Source organism: Panulirus ornatus, chromosome 46, assembly GCF_036320965.1.
Source record: "Panulirus ornatus isolate Po-2019 chromosome 46, ASM3632096v1, whole genome shotgun sequence".
Classification (NCBI taxonomy): domain Eukaryota; kingdom Metazoa; phylum Arthropoda; class Malacostraca; order Decapoda; family Palinuridae; genus Panulirus; species Panulirus ornatus.
This window is the reverse complement of record NC_092269.1, coordinates 41,089,121-41,103,090: the sequence shown is the minus strand read 5'-3', so window position 1 is coordinate 41,103,090 and position 13,970 is coordinate 41,089,121. Positions and strand designations below refer to the sequence as shown.

The 13,970-nt window shown below is 36.8% G+C and overlaps 2 protein-coding genes across 23 annotated transcripts in view; one reads left to right on the top strand and one right to left on the bottom strand.

Annotated features, from left to right (window-relative positions):
• Window positions 1-4,666, bottom strand: part of LOC139763297 (uncharacterized) — a 48,525-nt gene extending 43,859 nt beyond the window's left edge. For 4 of the 17 annotated variants that reach the window (XM_071689279.1, XM_071689280.1, XM_071689283.1 and 1 more), the window contains exons 1-2: window positions 4,454-4,628; window positions 1,104-1,166 (exon numbers count right to left, since the gene is read on the bottom strand). The gene's annotated coding sequence lies outside the window, so the exon portion shown is untranslated. Of the gene's footprint in view, window positions 1-1,103; window positions 1,167-4,453 lie in introns of all 17 variants that reach the window. The other 13 variants (XM_071689271.1, XM_071689276.1, XM_071689267.1 and 10 more) reach the window with 10 other exon arrangements.
• Window positions 1-11,960, top strand: part of nero (deoxyhypusine hydroxylase nero) — a 59,713-nt gene extending 47,753 nt beyond the window's left edge. Inside the window, exons 1-2 of one of the 6 annotated variants that reach the window (XM_071689294.1) lie at window positions 6,392-6,521; window positions 8,840-11,960. In XM_071689294.1, the coding sequence (XP_071545395.1) occupies window positions 8,845-9,774 (930 nt within the window). In that variant the 5' untranslated portion in view covers window positions 6,392-6,521; window positions 8,840-8,844 and the 3' untranslated portion in view covers window positions 9,775-11,960. Of the gene's footprint in view, window positions 1-6,391; window positions 6,613-6,743; window positions 7,134-8,839 lie in introns of those variants that run through there. The other 5 variants (XM_071689295.1, XM_071689296.1, XM_071689290.1 and 2 more) reach the window with 5 other exon arrangements.
• The last annotated feature ends 2,010 nt before the right edge of the window (window positions 11,961-13,970 follow it).

Genomic DNA, 13,970 nt, shown 5'->3' with positions numbered 1-13,970 from the left:
TAAGAACTTAAATTACAACATGAGCATGACTATAGGGAAGGATGGATTCCAAGATTCAAGCACCACCATGGAATTTTCATGAATAAAGTGTGCAGAGAAAAGCGGTCTGCAAACCACGAAGGAGCTGTATGTGGACGAATTTGTGAAACTCGTAGCTGATGAGCACCTCGGTCCTGAGCAGGTGTATAATGCATTTCATTTATTTATTTTACATTTAATATTTGTTTAATTTAAATTTCTAGCAGTCCATGGTATACTTCAGATACACGGGAGATGTATAATTAGTGGGTTAGAGGTGTGTTGATGAATTATTATTACATGACCATGATTGGTCTGGCAAAATGGTTATTTTAGCAAGGCTTTGGAACCAAGAGTGCTGGAAAATTGGTGGTGTACCTGAACTATGATATGCTCTACTAACAAACTCTTATCCACATTTGCTTTCATTCATGTGTACCTTTTGCATTTTCATGCACAACTATCCTGTTCACTTTGCCCTCCACTTGCCAATTGGAGAAGATCTCATTTCTTCCAAACCTATTCAATTACTGTTACTTAAAACAATCATACAGACATTATACTTGACAAATTTCTTTTATGCCATCTTTGTCAAAAACCTATTATTTCTCCCAAAATTAGTTTTCCCAGATTATGCTTCACACCAGGGTCACATTATCACTATAATAATGCAACTGGGTTAAAGGGAATGCTCACAATAAGCATTGAAGATAGGCAAGCCATAAGTTTAGTCAAACCTAATGTTCACTTTCAAACCTGTCTTACCTTCACATTATACTTGACAAATTTCTTTTATGCCATCTTTGTTAAAAACCTATTATTTCTCCCAAAATTTGTTTTCCAGATTATGCTTCACACCAGGGTCACATTATCACTATAATAATGCAACTGGGTTAAATCCAACAGATTTTCAAGTATAATGAAATAATTGCCATGACAGCTACTTCATTATACATATATCAAGGATACCAACCCTTCCCTGTTTACTATCAAATTTATGTTAAGGGAATGCTCACAATAAGCATTGAAGATAGGCAAGCCATAAGTTTAGTCAAACCTAATGTTCACTTTCAAACCTGTCTTACCTTCACATCATTAATCCAGTCCTGGGCAACTCTGAACACTGTAGATCTTCATCTGGTTACAATCTGGGAAGCATGAAACCAATGATGGTTTTCCTCTAGACTGAGGCTGTGTTTAAAGACATAATATAAGCGAATTGTCATGACATGCACTGCACTGGGCATACCCATAGCATATATAACACGTCTTATTACTCTACCACAAGCAGAACTCCAATAGTACAAACCAGCTCAATTGGTTGAAGATTTGTGGCTTACTATGCTTGGTATATTTACATACTCCAATTTATTTTAAAGTTTAAATACAAGATTCGAATGTTATGTCCCATGTGATGTGCAACAATAATTCAGGTACTTCAAAAACAATAGCAAAACAAAATTTCTCCTAAATTAACTTCAAAACTTACTTGAAGGCAAGTATGAACATGTACATGTGTATATATGTATGTACGTGTTTGTATGTACACGATATGTATATGTGCATGTATGGGCATTTATGTACATGTATGTGCATATGAGTGGGCTGTTCTTCCAGTTTCCATGCACAACCTCACTGATGCGGGAAACCGACTAAGTATAATAAAATATATAAAACTTGGTGATATACAAATCTAAGGGCCTTACCAAGTAGATATTCAAATTTAAGGGCCTTACCAAGTAGATATACAAATTTCATAGCCTTACCAAGTATTTCTAGCTGAACAAAGCCCTCTGCAGAGTTCACTAGTTCCTGCAAACTCCCGAAAAAGTAATCTATCACGAAAATAACATGCTGTATTAAGAATTAAAATTCAAACAGTACTACCAATTCTTCACAACAAAGGAAAGTGTGTATGAAAAATTACAAAATTATTACCTAAAAGGTGAATACCAGTGTGTAAAGAATCCAGCAACTAATTTCCCAGAAGATGCCATCTGTAAGCAATTTTTTAAGTCTGTACAGATAACTTACTTTTCAATGATCAAACATACCTATTCATCAATACAATTTCAATCAAAATTATTTTTGAGACAGAACAAGCATCATAATAGGTATAAAGTAAGAACCAAACTAAATATGCCAAACATATATGTACAATCTGACTTCTTTCCAGCAACTTTTTTCAAATTAACATAAACTGTTGTCTGCTGCTTGGTATTCCACCTTGGACCAGTGCACTCGGGAGCACTGAAGAATGTGTGGAAGGTAAGATTATCTTGGAGCAAAAATGGGTGTTTGAAGGAATAGTGGTTCCAACAATGTCATATGGTTGCAAGGCATGGGAGGAAGGTGGATGTGTTGGAAATGAAATGTTTGAGGGCAATGCGTAGTGTGAGGTGGTTTGATCAAGTAATGAAAAGGTAAGACATGTGTGGTAATAAAGAGTTGGGTTGAGAGAGAAGAGGGTGTGTTGAAATGGTTTGGTTACATGGAAAGTTTGGCAAAGAGGACATATGTGCCAAAGGTAGAGGAAACAAAGGGAAGCGGGAGACCAAACTGAAGGTGGAAGGATGGAGTGAAAAAGATTTTGAGCGATCGGGGCCTGAACATATAGAAGAGTGAAAGGTGTGCAAGGAATAGTGAATTGGAATGATGTGGTATACCACAGTCAATGTGCTGTCAGCGGATTGAACCAGGGCATGTGAAGCATCTGGGGTAAACCATGGAAAGGTCTCTGGGGCCTGGATGTGGAAAGGGAGCTGTGGCTTCGGTGCATTACATATGACAGCTAAAGACAGTGTGACCAAACGTGATCTTTTTGTGTTCCTAGCGCTACCTCACTGGAGAGGGGAATGCTATTTCATGTGTGGCAGGTTGGCAACAGGAATGGATGAAGGTAGCAAGTATGAATATGTACATGTGTACATATGTATATCTATTTATATGTTGAAATGTATATGTGCATGAGGGCATTTATGTATATACATGTGCATGTGGGTGGGTTGAGCCATTCGTCTGTTTCCTTACACTACTACTCAGGGGTGTGTGATGTTTCCATGGTTTAACTTGTTTACGGGTGGGGTGGATAGGAATGTAAATGCAAGAGTTTTGGAGATATGAGTTAGTATGCAGTCTGTTGGGGATGATAAGGCATGGGAAGCGAATCACTTGCTATTCGCTGATACAGCACTGGTGGCTGATTCAACCAAGAAACTGCAGAAGTTGGTGACAGTTTGGAAAAGTGAGTGAAAGGAGAAAGTTTAGAGTACATGTGAAAAAGAGCAAGGTTATTAGGTTCAGCAGAGTTGAGGGACAAGTTAATTGGGATGCAAGTTTGAATGGAGAAGGTTGGAGGAAGAAGTGTTTTAGATATCTGGCCCAGAGTGGACTTAGCAGCAAATGTAACTATGGAAGCAGAAGACCCACAGGGTGGGGGAGAGGGCGTAGGATCAGCGAGTAATTTAGAATGTGTGGAAGGAGAGAATGTTATCATAGAGCAAAAATTGGCATGTTTGAAGGAACAGCAGTTCCAATAATGTATGGTTGCGAGGCTATAGGTAGGGTTGTATGGAGGAGGATGGATGTGACGGAAATGAAATTTTTAAGGACAGTGTGTGGTGCAAGGTGATGAGTAATGAAAGAAGTGTGGTAATAAAAAGTGGTTAAGAGTAGAGTAGGGCATGCTGAAATGGTTCAGACACGAGAGAAAGTGAGGAAAGTGATAAAAAGGATATATGTCAGAAGTGGGAGACCAATTTGGAGGTGGAAGGATGAAGTGAAAAAGATCATGAGCAATTGGGGCCTTAACATATAGGAGGGTGCGAGGCGTGTCAGGAATAGAGCGTTGGAATAATGTAGTATACCAGGGTCGACGTGCTGTCAGTGGACTGTACCGTGGCATGTGAAACGTCTGAGGTAAACCATGGAAAGCAATGTGGGGCCTGGATGTGGATGGGAAACAGTTTTATGTCAGGCAGAAGTAAAGTTATTCTCATAGCATGAAAAATAACGTACTCTAAGGGTATGGTAAAAATCGTAATCATATATATTACAATGTAAAGCTCCGCCAGTATAAAACCCTCAAAACTATCAAAATAGTTCAATAAAAATATGGCATTATATCCGACAAAACAAAATTGGTCTTTTCGATTACCATTAACGGTTCACTTTCGAACGTCATTGATTGGCCGGCAACCCCACGTGCCACAAATCAATTGCAATTAAAAAAAGTTACATGGAATAAAACATTAAGTGATAAATAAGAGGAAATCTGCACAAAGCCGAAAAAAATTAAATTCCCGTCTTATGACTAACGATATTTAGTTGACTCGCATTAAGCGAACTATGGGAGACAAAAGTGAAGTCTTAAGCATTAAATTGCTTTATATTTAAGTTTTACAACATATGACTAATCACAAAGAAGTATACTCACACAAGCGTTTTAACAATGTTTCCTCCATAGCTGACGCCGAGAGAGTGAACGAATACAACGTTGGAATACAAAATGGAGACCAATGGAGAACCGGCACTATGTATTAATGAAAGAACGGGTAATTTCTCAGTACATTTTTATCATACTTCTATATTTAAAGCATGAAAAAATATTATTATTCTCCTTGCTGGTTGTTTTCCTTATTAAGAATTTGACATATTAGGAAAGGTTGCGCGCAAATGCACATCCACAGATTTGCTACCGGACACTTTACGAAAATTAAAGTTTATGTCATGTGTTTTTTAACTTATTTTAGGGTTACTATAATAAGATTTCAGAGTAATTTAAGAAAACTTGTTTGAAATATAGAAAAAAGGATGTAAAGAATAGTCATGAAACTGCAAATAGTACAAATCCTATATATATATATATATATATATATATATATATATATATATATATATATATATATATATATATATATATATATAGGATTTGTACTATATATATATATATATATATATATATATATATATATATATATATATATATATATATATATATATATATATTTTTTTTTTTTTTTTTTTTTTTTTTCTATTTGCCATTTCCCGCATTAGCGAGGTAGCGTTAAGAACAGAGGATTGGGCCTTTGAGGAAATATCCTCACCTGGTCCCCTTCTCTGTTCCTTCTTTTGGAAAATTGAAAAAAATAAAAGATAAATAGATATTGTGATGAGACAAATTATTATTTATTTTCAGAATAGAATAATTTCATTCGAATAATGACAAAGTCTTTGAGCTCGTTGTGTGCAATAACATTGTACCTTGAAAGAGTGGGTTGCATGTGTAAGATAATTATCTTATATATCGTATCATACATGCTGCAATACATTATATTCGCCAAAATGGGTTTTGTCCTAGCATGTTCCTCATGCAGATCATTTAATATATGTCTCCATCATGTGTCGTATTACATATCACCCCACGTAGATCGTAGAACATGCATCATACCACGGATTGTCCACGGGTTTTCGTACCACATGGAGCATAGAAGTAAATTTTTCATAAAGGTCGCTAGACTTCCTGAGGGTCGCATGATACTATGGAATGTTTAATATAGTTCATACTGTGAAAGCAATTCCACAATGGAGTCTCCCATCAGGGTCATTCCATGAATTACATCCCACCTGGGGTTATACCATGGTCGGTCTCTAAGGACATACCATGGAAAGTTTCCCATCAGTGCCATACCATGGAAAGTCTCACTTGGGCCACACCATGGATGGTCTCCCACCTGGGCCATGTGTTTCACATAGGTCATACCGTGGATCGTCTGTTATTTGAGTCGGACCTGGGACTTGGTTCTAACATAATCTTGCAGCAAAGTACTTCAGAAGACTATCTCTATAGTAGTTGTAGCCTCATACTAATCCCTCACACACTTATCTTTACTAAGAATTACTTCCGTTGTATGTCTTACTATGGAATATAAACCAGACTTACAAATGCCGGTCATACAAGTACTGAGATTAGTTTTTTGAATGAGTATTTGTGTTTATGTCTATGTGTAATTATTCTCGATTAAGAACCAGGTAGGACATTTGCTGTATTGGATTCTAGGGGAAGGGGAAGAAAAAGAGCATCCACAATATTAGTCGCCGTGTTTTATTTATCGGATTATATGAATACAATCATATAATTATGGAACCTCATGCAGCCGCTTTTTATACCCATATGCCTTATTCCACTAATATGCATATTGTTATGCTAGTCCATATACTATTGTCGCAGTCTTGCCAAAATAATCTTGATCCCAAAATCTTAATAAGCTCAGTATATTATAGTAATTAAAATATAGCTTCTGAAATAGTTGAAGAAAAGTAATTTCAACATTTTGGTTGGTTGGCAAATTCATGTAGGCGTCAGACTCAGTACCACAAATCAATTTTTTTTAACATCTTAAGATGTTCAAGACTATAATAAGTTAAACAATAGATTTTTCATGTACGATAACTTCATTCTTGCGGCAGGTTGGGACTGACGAGCAGTAGGTAAACTTTTCCTAGTAAGTTGAAGCATATTTTTGGATTGATATGCATTTTAATTGCTCTGTATCGATATTATTTGTGAAATGCAAGACAGCTGCTGGATATCTGGTACTTGTGGAATGTTGTAGTTGAAAGTCTAAAAGATATATGTCTGAAGCTCTAGGAAGTCAGTTATTTTCACAATACGAGGTAGTTAGTTTGCCGATTGATGTATCGCGTTAATGTACAAGGCAGTTTTATACCGGACTTGTTTACTTAGTAATTTATCAAACTACTTTTGCATCGAAACAAGCTTAGGGGCATTGGGTACTAATGATAAAGTTGATTTATACAGTTCGATGTGATGACAGTACGGAGTTGGAACTTCAAATTTGATAGTGGAAGTTGTTATTATTACTACGTTGTCTTCAAAATTGCCGTTGAATCGCCAGTTCCATCTAGCTGGCATCCGTCAATTATTAACGTACCTTCAGTGTTTCAACTTTCAAACGCTATTATCCCAAACGATCGGCAAAATTGGTACAAAGCAATTGATATCAGTGAGTCATACGTTATTTACCGACAAATGCATACAGTAGTGATTTCGTGACTCTAACTTAGGAAAACTTGATACGTCATGATTTGCTATGGTAGGTGGTATTTTTTTCAGTATTTCTGTTCTATTCCATGGCGTGGCATCAGGCTACCTTCCGTAGCCAAAAACTACTTAGATGGCATCAAGCTATCTTATGTAGCCAAAAAACTACTTAATTAGCAACAAACTACCGTAAGTATTCAAAAACTACTTTGTCGGTATCAAGCTACCTTATGTAGCCAAAAAACTACATAGACATGCATAAAGTAACAAACCCCATCTAACCTGCCAGTCCTAACCTAACCCATTTGATTTAGTGTAACATAGCTAGCTTAATCTGACCGAACTGAACCGACATAAGGAAACAAACTAGGCCATTCTTATCTAAGCAACCTAGCAAGCAAAGTGAAGTTTTGAGATCTTTTTGGTGCTCATCATTGTAGTGATGATGTCTCCAGAGCTCTTGGCTTGCCCACTGTATCCATGAAAACACTTTATTAGCAGTGCACGCAGAGACGATATGCCAGTAGCATCGCACATATACTTGCATCAAAGATGAATCATACCAGGGGTAAAATTACATAGAACAAGGAGTGAATTATGTGTCAGGATCAAAGATCATTATCAACATAACGGTCTTTTACACATTGTACTGTATTTTTATTCAACAGTATTCTTTAACCATTGTTCATGTTTGGCTTTTTGTTCTTTAAGCCATGATCCTTATTAGAATACATGGATTAATGATATTCGTTTGTTTTAATGCCTCGGAACTTTTTTTTTTATGTGTGTGTGTGTGTGTGTGTGAAAATTAGGTAGACAGATCTCAGTCAGGGACATAACCCTCTTTATGCCATTGACTTGTATGGTAAAATGGGTTCTACATTATGGTGATTCCACTGAATCATGTTTTCCAGGAATGCATATCCAATGTAAAGCAATAATTTGGGGTGATGCCATTACTCAACAATATAAATGTGCATGATACCACTGTAATATCTGATCTTTCCTGGAAGTGTCACATTGCATGGACTGATCAGAATGCCTCAAAAACTAGGATTTTTTTTTTGAAAGTCAGAGGTTCTGTTTGTGTATGTACTATATACTCTGTAATATCTTTACAAAACAGTAAAAAACTAATTTCATTCCTTCTCTGTAATATCTTTACAAAACAGTAAAAAAATGATTTCATTCCTTCTGTTCCTTCATTCACAAAGAATTGATATATAAAGAAAAGATTTCCAAGTGCACCACCTTCACCTTTGACAATGATGTGCAGGAAATATGAGAATAGTAGTTTTTTTTCCCAGTCCCAAGGAATATATTTTCCTGTAAAAATGGAACAGGTAGCCATTCTTTGATAGTTAATTCGATAAATTTTCAAATGTAACAATTCCAGTGTATTTTTTTCTGTATCTTAAATATCTGTGGCATGAATTGAATATTTATAGCAAATACTCATTGTTCTGGGATGACTTTCAGAACTAGACAGAACTCCGGATTATTGAGGCTTTAATTTTTTTTACTATTATGACAGGTAGTAGTTACCACAGTATTGTTAAATTTTGCTTGTCACCTTGTTAATGGCTGGTTCTCATGTCAAGTGAAGCATAATTTAAAGTTGAACTTTTCTGTCCATATATCAGTTTTTCTTTATGTTTTACAGGTTCACTTTACATTGTACTTATCTCTGTAATTCAGCCTGTAAATACACAGTATATATCCTGTGTGCTGAGCTTAAGTAATTTTTTGCTTTCACAGACAAAATGGTCCCAAAGAGCAAAATAGAGGCCATTGGACGTGTGCTGCAAGATCAAAGTCGTCCCTTGAAGGAACGCTTTCGTGCCCTCTTCACTCTGAAAAACCTTGGTGGGGATACTTCCATTGTTGCTATATCACAGTGTTTTACTGATCCTTCAGCTCTCTTGAAACATGAGCTAGCATACTGTCTTGGACAAATGGGAAACACCCGCGCTATTCCTAAACTTGTAGAGGTATTAAAAGACGTTAATCAGGAACCTATGGTGCGCCATGAGGCAGGGGAGGCACTAGGGGCTATAGGAGACCCCACAGTTCTAGAACTCTTAAAAAGTTATAGCAAAGACCCTGTTGTAGAGGTTGCTGAAACTTGCCAGTTAGCTGTTGGTAGGTTAGAGTGGTTGCAAAGTGAGGCTAGTAAAACAGAAAAGTTTAAGGATGACTTATTCCTATCTGTTGACCCTACTCCACCAACAGCAGAGACAAATGTTGGGAGGTTGAAGGAAAGGTTACTGGATGAATCTTTGCCTTTGTTTGACCGATATCGAGCTATGTTTTCTCTTCGTAATCTAAATACAGTAGAGAGTGCAAAAGCTATTGCAGCAGGATTTAGATGCAGTAGTGCTCTCTTCCGCCATGAAATTGGTTTTGTATTGGGTCAGATGTCTAATGATACTGTAGTGGAAGAGTTAGCTTCTGTTGTACGTGACGAAAAGGAAAATGAGATGGTTCGACATGAGGCCGCTGAGGCTCTTGGTTCAATAGCCTCTGAAACAGCAATGGCTGTACTAAAAGATTATCTTAATGATGAGGCTAGGGTAGTGCGAGAGAGCTGTGAGGTAGCACTGGACATGTCAGAGTATGAAAATAGCTCCGAGTTTCAGTATGCTGATGGGCTCCTTCAAGTCGAACAGGATGAATATGGAATGACAGGATAAGAATTAAGTCAATTAGGCAAGTAGAATATGAGATCTTTTTTTCCAAATCACATCAATGCCAGTTCCCTGCAAAGCAGGGTTGTGCATGCAAATTATGCATTTTTAGAATATAGGTTTGTAATTTTCCTTTTTTAAAGCTTTCCACAGTGTTTGTGAACATTTAATAACCCTAATTCTGATGTTTAACATGCCATTCACCAGAATTGTCACTTTGATCAAAAATGTAAAGTGACAAAGTGAACCAATTACCCTTTATGATTTCAATAATTTATCATTGTGTCCAATTTGATCATATATGACCTCATTGTTTCAGAGATTATATTAATTTACAAGATTATGTTTTTACCCACTAATGCACAAAGGGCAGTTAGTATTTAGTAAATTTTCACTTTTATGTAAATGAAAAGTATAAAGCATTATTTTAATGCAAGTTAAAAGTTTAGAATTTCTGAATTTGGTTTTGTAAAACTTGATGTTTGTTGAATTTAAAGCAGTGGCCTGTAAATGTATTTTTATCATTGCTACGATACCTTTTTTGTATTAAAGAATATCACACTTATTAAAGAATTATCACGCTTATTTAGTATAATATATTTTATTATACTTTGTCACTGTCTCCCGCGTTAGCGAGGTAGCGCAAGGAAACAGACGAAAGAATGGCCCAACCCACCCACATACACGTGTATATATGTACACGTTCACACATACACATATACATACCAATACATTTCAATGTATACAAATATATACACATACACAGACATATACATATATACACATGTACATAATTCATACTTGCTGCCTTTATTCATTCCCGTCGCCACCCGGCCGCACATGAAATGACACCCCCCCTCCCCCTGCACGCGTACAAGGTAGCGCTAGGAAAAGACGCTTCACATGCCCTGGTTCAATCCATTGACAGCACGTCGACCCCGGTATACCACATCGTTCCAATTCACTCTATTCCTTGCACATCTTTCACCCTCCTGCATGTTCAGGCCCCAATCGCTCAAAATCTTTTTCACTCCATCCTTCCACCTCCAATTTGGTCTCCCACTTCTCCTTGTTCCCTCCACCTTTGACACATATATCCTCTTTATCAATCTTTCCTCACTCATTCTCTCCATGTGACCAAACCATTTCAAAACACCCTCTTCTGCTCTCTCAACCACTCTCTTTTTATTACCACACATCTCTCTTACCCTTTCATTACTTACTTGATCAAACCACCTCACATCACATATTGTCCTCAAACATCTCATTTCCAACACATTCACTCTCCTCCACACAACCCTATCTATAGCCCACGCCTCGCAACCATATAACATTGTTGGAACCACTATTCCTTCAAACATACCCAATTTTTGCTTTCTGAGATAATGTTCTCACCTTCCACACATTCTTCAACACTCACAGATCTTTCGCCCCCTCCCCCACCCTGTGACTCGCTTCCGATTCCATGGTTCCATCCACTGCCAAATCTACTCCAAGATATCTAAAACTCTTCTCTTCCTTCAGTTTTTCTCCATTCAAACTTACCTCCCAGTTGACTTGTCCCTCAACCCTACTCTACCTTATAACCTTGGTCTTATTCACATTTACTCTCTGCTTTCTTCTTTCACACACTTTACCAAATTCAGTCACCAGCTTCTGCAGTTTCTCACCCGAATCAGCCGCCAGCGCTGTATCATCACTGAACAACAACTGACTCACTTCAAAAGCTCTCACCCACAACAGACTGCATACTTGCTCCTCTCTACATAACTCTTGCATTCACTTACCTAACAACCCCATCCATAAACAAATCACTTATTAGTAAGGTATAATTTACCAGAAAATGACAAGCCAATCGTAACTCTAGAGTATATTTTAATGTAACTGAATATGATAGTAAAAAAAGGATATTTATGCTGTATCTCCATGAAAAAGAAATAAAGTAAAACAAAAATCTTCTCCAACACTTCATTTATAAAATCAAGAAATGGCAGTGAGTACTTACAAATACAAGCAGGCTGTATTATGTACAGTAGATGTGTGAAGATTTATGGGTATAATTCTAACGATATTAGAGAGATGCTAAAAGGTTCTGTAAGCAGAATGGAAAACCTTATTGAATCATGTGGAATTGTTGAAACTTTAGATATAGGAGAAATGTGTTCTGTGATTTAATAAAAGGTCTCATATTATGTATATGTGTAACTTTCCTGGTGAAACTATTACTGCGTAGCAACAAGAATTTTTAAACTCTTGAAATTAGGTTGGTGTTACACCTCCTTGTCAGGGTTGATACAAGAATATACTTTATATTTTAGGGAATATAAGTAAATATTCTGATATATCAAGTATTGTTTAAGAAAGTTATATATTTATATTCTGGAATTTCAAATGATTGTAGGTACTTAAATATCCAAAGAGAGTTGAGTAGTCATTTTCCACATTGCATTTACACTTTAATTGTTTGCAGATTTTACTAATGTCTTGAGGACTGATATAGTATCCAGGACTTTAACGCCTTGCAAAGAGACAAAGATTAGCTCCATCTTTTGTCAAATACTTGGTTTTGAAGTTCACCATAACCAGTTGCAAAGGAATGAAGGTGAGACTGAAATGAAAGGAAGCCCATTCATGATTGTCATCATGATAGAGATAGTTGGCAGAACTGCTTCGTGAAGGGCTTAATTGTTGATGTAGAACTCAGCTTATTGCCGGAATACCATGTTAGGTAAGTTTTAAGGGAGTAACACTGATTGACTTTGAAATGTTAAAAATATTTTTATAGCATATATTTAACCCAAATTAGAGTACACTGAGAAAGGCAGCATAAGATGTTTTAGAAGGATGTTAATTGTGTGAGAAAAACAAGAGAACAAATGAGAAAATCAGGGAAGGGGGAAAATGGGATATTGGTCACAGGTAATGATGATGTGAGGAGATGGCGTGAGTATTTTGAAGGACTGTTGAAAGTGTTTAATGATAACTTACTTTGGGAAAACTATTACTGCATAATGACAAGGATTTTTAGACTTAGAATTAGGTTGGTGTTGTAACTCCTTGTCAGGGTTGCTACAAGAGTATGCATAGTATTTCAGGGAATGAAAGCACATACTGTGACGAATCAAATATTGTACAAGAAAGTTATATATTTATATGCAGAAATTTCAAGTGATTGTAAGTACTTATTATATAAAGAGAGCTGAGTTGTCATTTCCCACAATGCACCTACACTTTAATTGTTTGCAGATTTGGCTAATGTCTAAGAGCTGAAAGAGTATCCAGGAGTTTAACAACCTACAAAGAGACTTAGTTTAGCTCCATCTTAATAAGATACATTGGTTTATGGAGTTCAACATAACCAGTTATGAAGGAATGAAGATGAGACGCAGTGAAATGAAAGGAAACCCTTTCATGACTGTCGTCATCATAGAGGTAGGTGACAACTGCCATATGAAGGACTTAAGTGTTGACTTAGAACTCAGTTTATTGCCAGAATACCATGTAGGGTAAGTGTTGAGGAGGTAAAGTAACTGCTCAGTGACAGTGAAATGTTAGATAAATGTTGATATCACAAAGCCCCAAATTAGAGTACGTTGAAAAAGAGGGCTTTTTAGAGTTGGGATGAGCGAGTACCAGTAAACTTCAGGTTTTGAGGGTTGGGATGCGCGAGTATCAGTGAACTTCAGGGAGAATATGTTTTGGAAGGAGGTTAGTGTGAGAAAAAAAAGAAAACAAATGGGAACATCTGTGAAGGGGAGCAAATTGGGAAGTGGTAACAGGTAGTGATGAGGTGAAAAGGAAATGAAAAGGGTATTTTGAAGGATCGTTTGAGGTGTTTGATGATAAGGTGGCAGTTGTAAGGTGTTTTGGATGGGAAGAGTGGTGTGGTGAGGAGAGAAGAGGTAGTAAAAGCCTTGTGTAAGATGAAATGTGGCTGGAGTGGATGGTATTGCAAAGGGGTAATTGTGTTGTATATTGGTTAATAAGGATTTTCATTGAATGTATGAATCATGGTGAGGTGCCTGAGGATTGGCAGAATGCATGTATAGTGCCACTGTGCCAAGGCAATGGGGACAAAGTTAAGTGTTCTAACTACAGAGGTGATAGTTTGTTGAGCATGCCTGTCAAATTGTATGGGAGAATGGTGACTAAGCGGATGAAGGCATGTACCGAATATCAGATTGGAAAGGAACATTGTGATG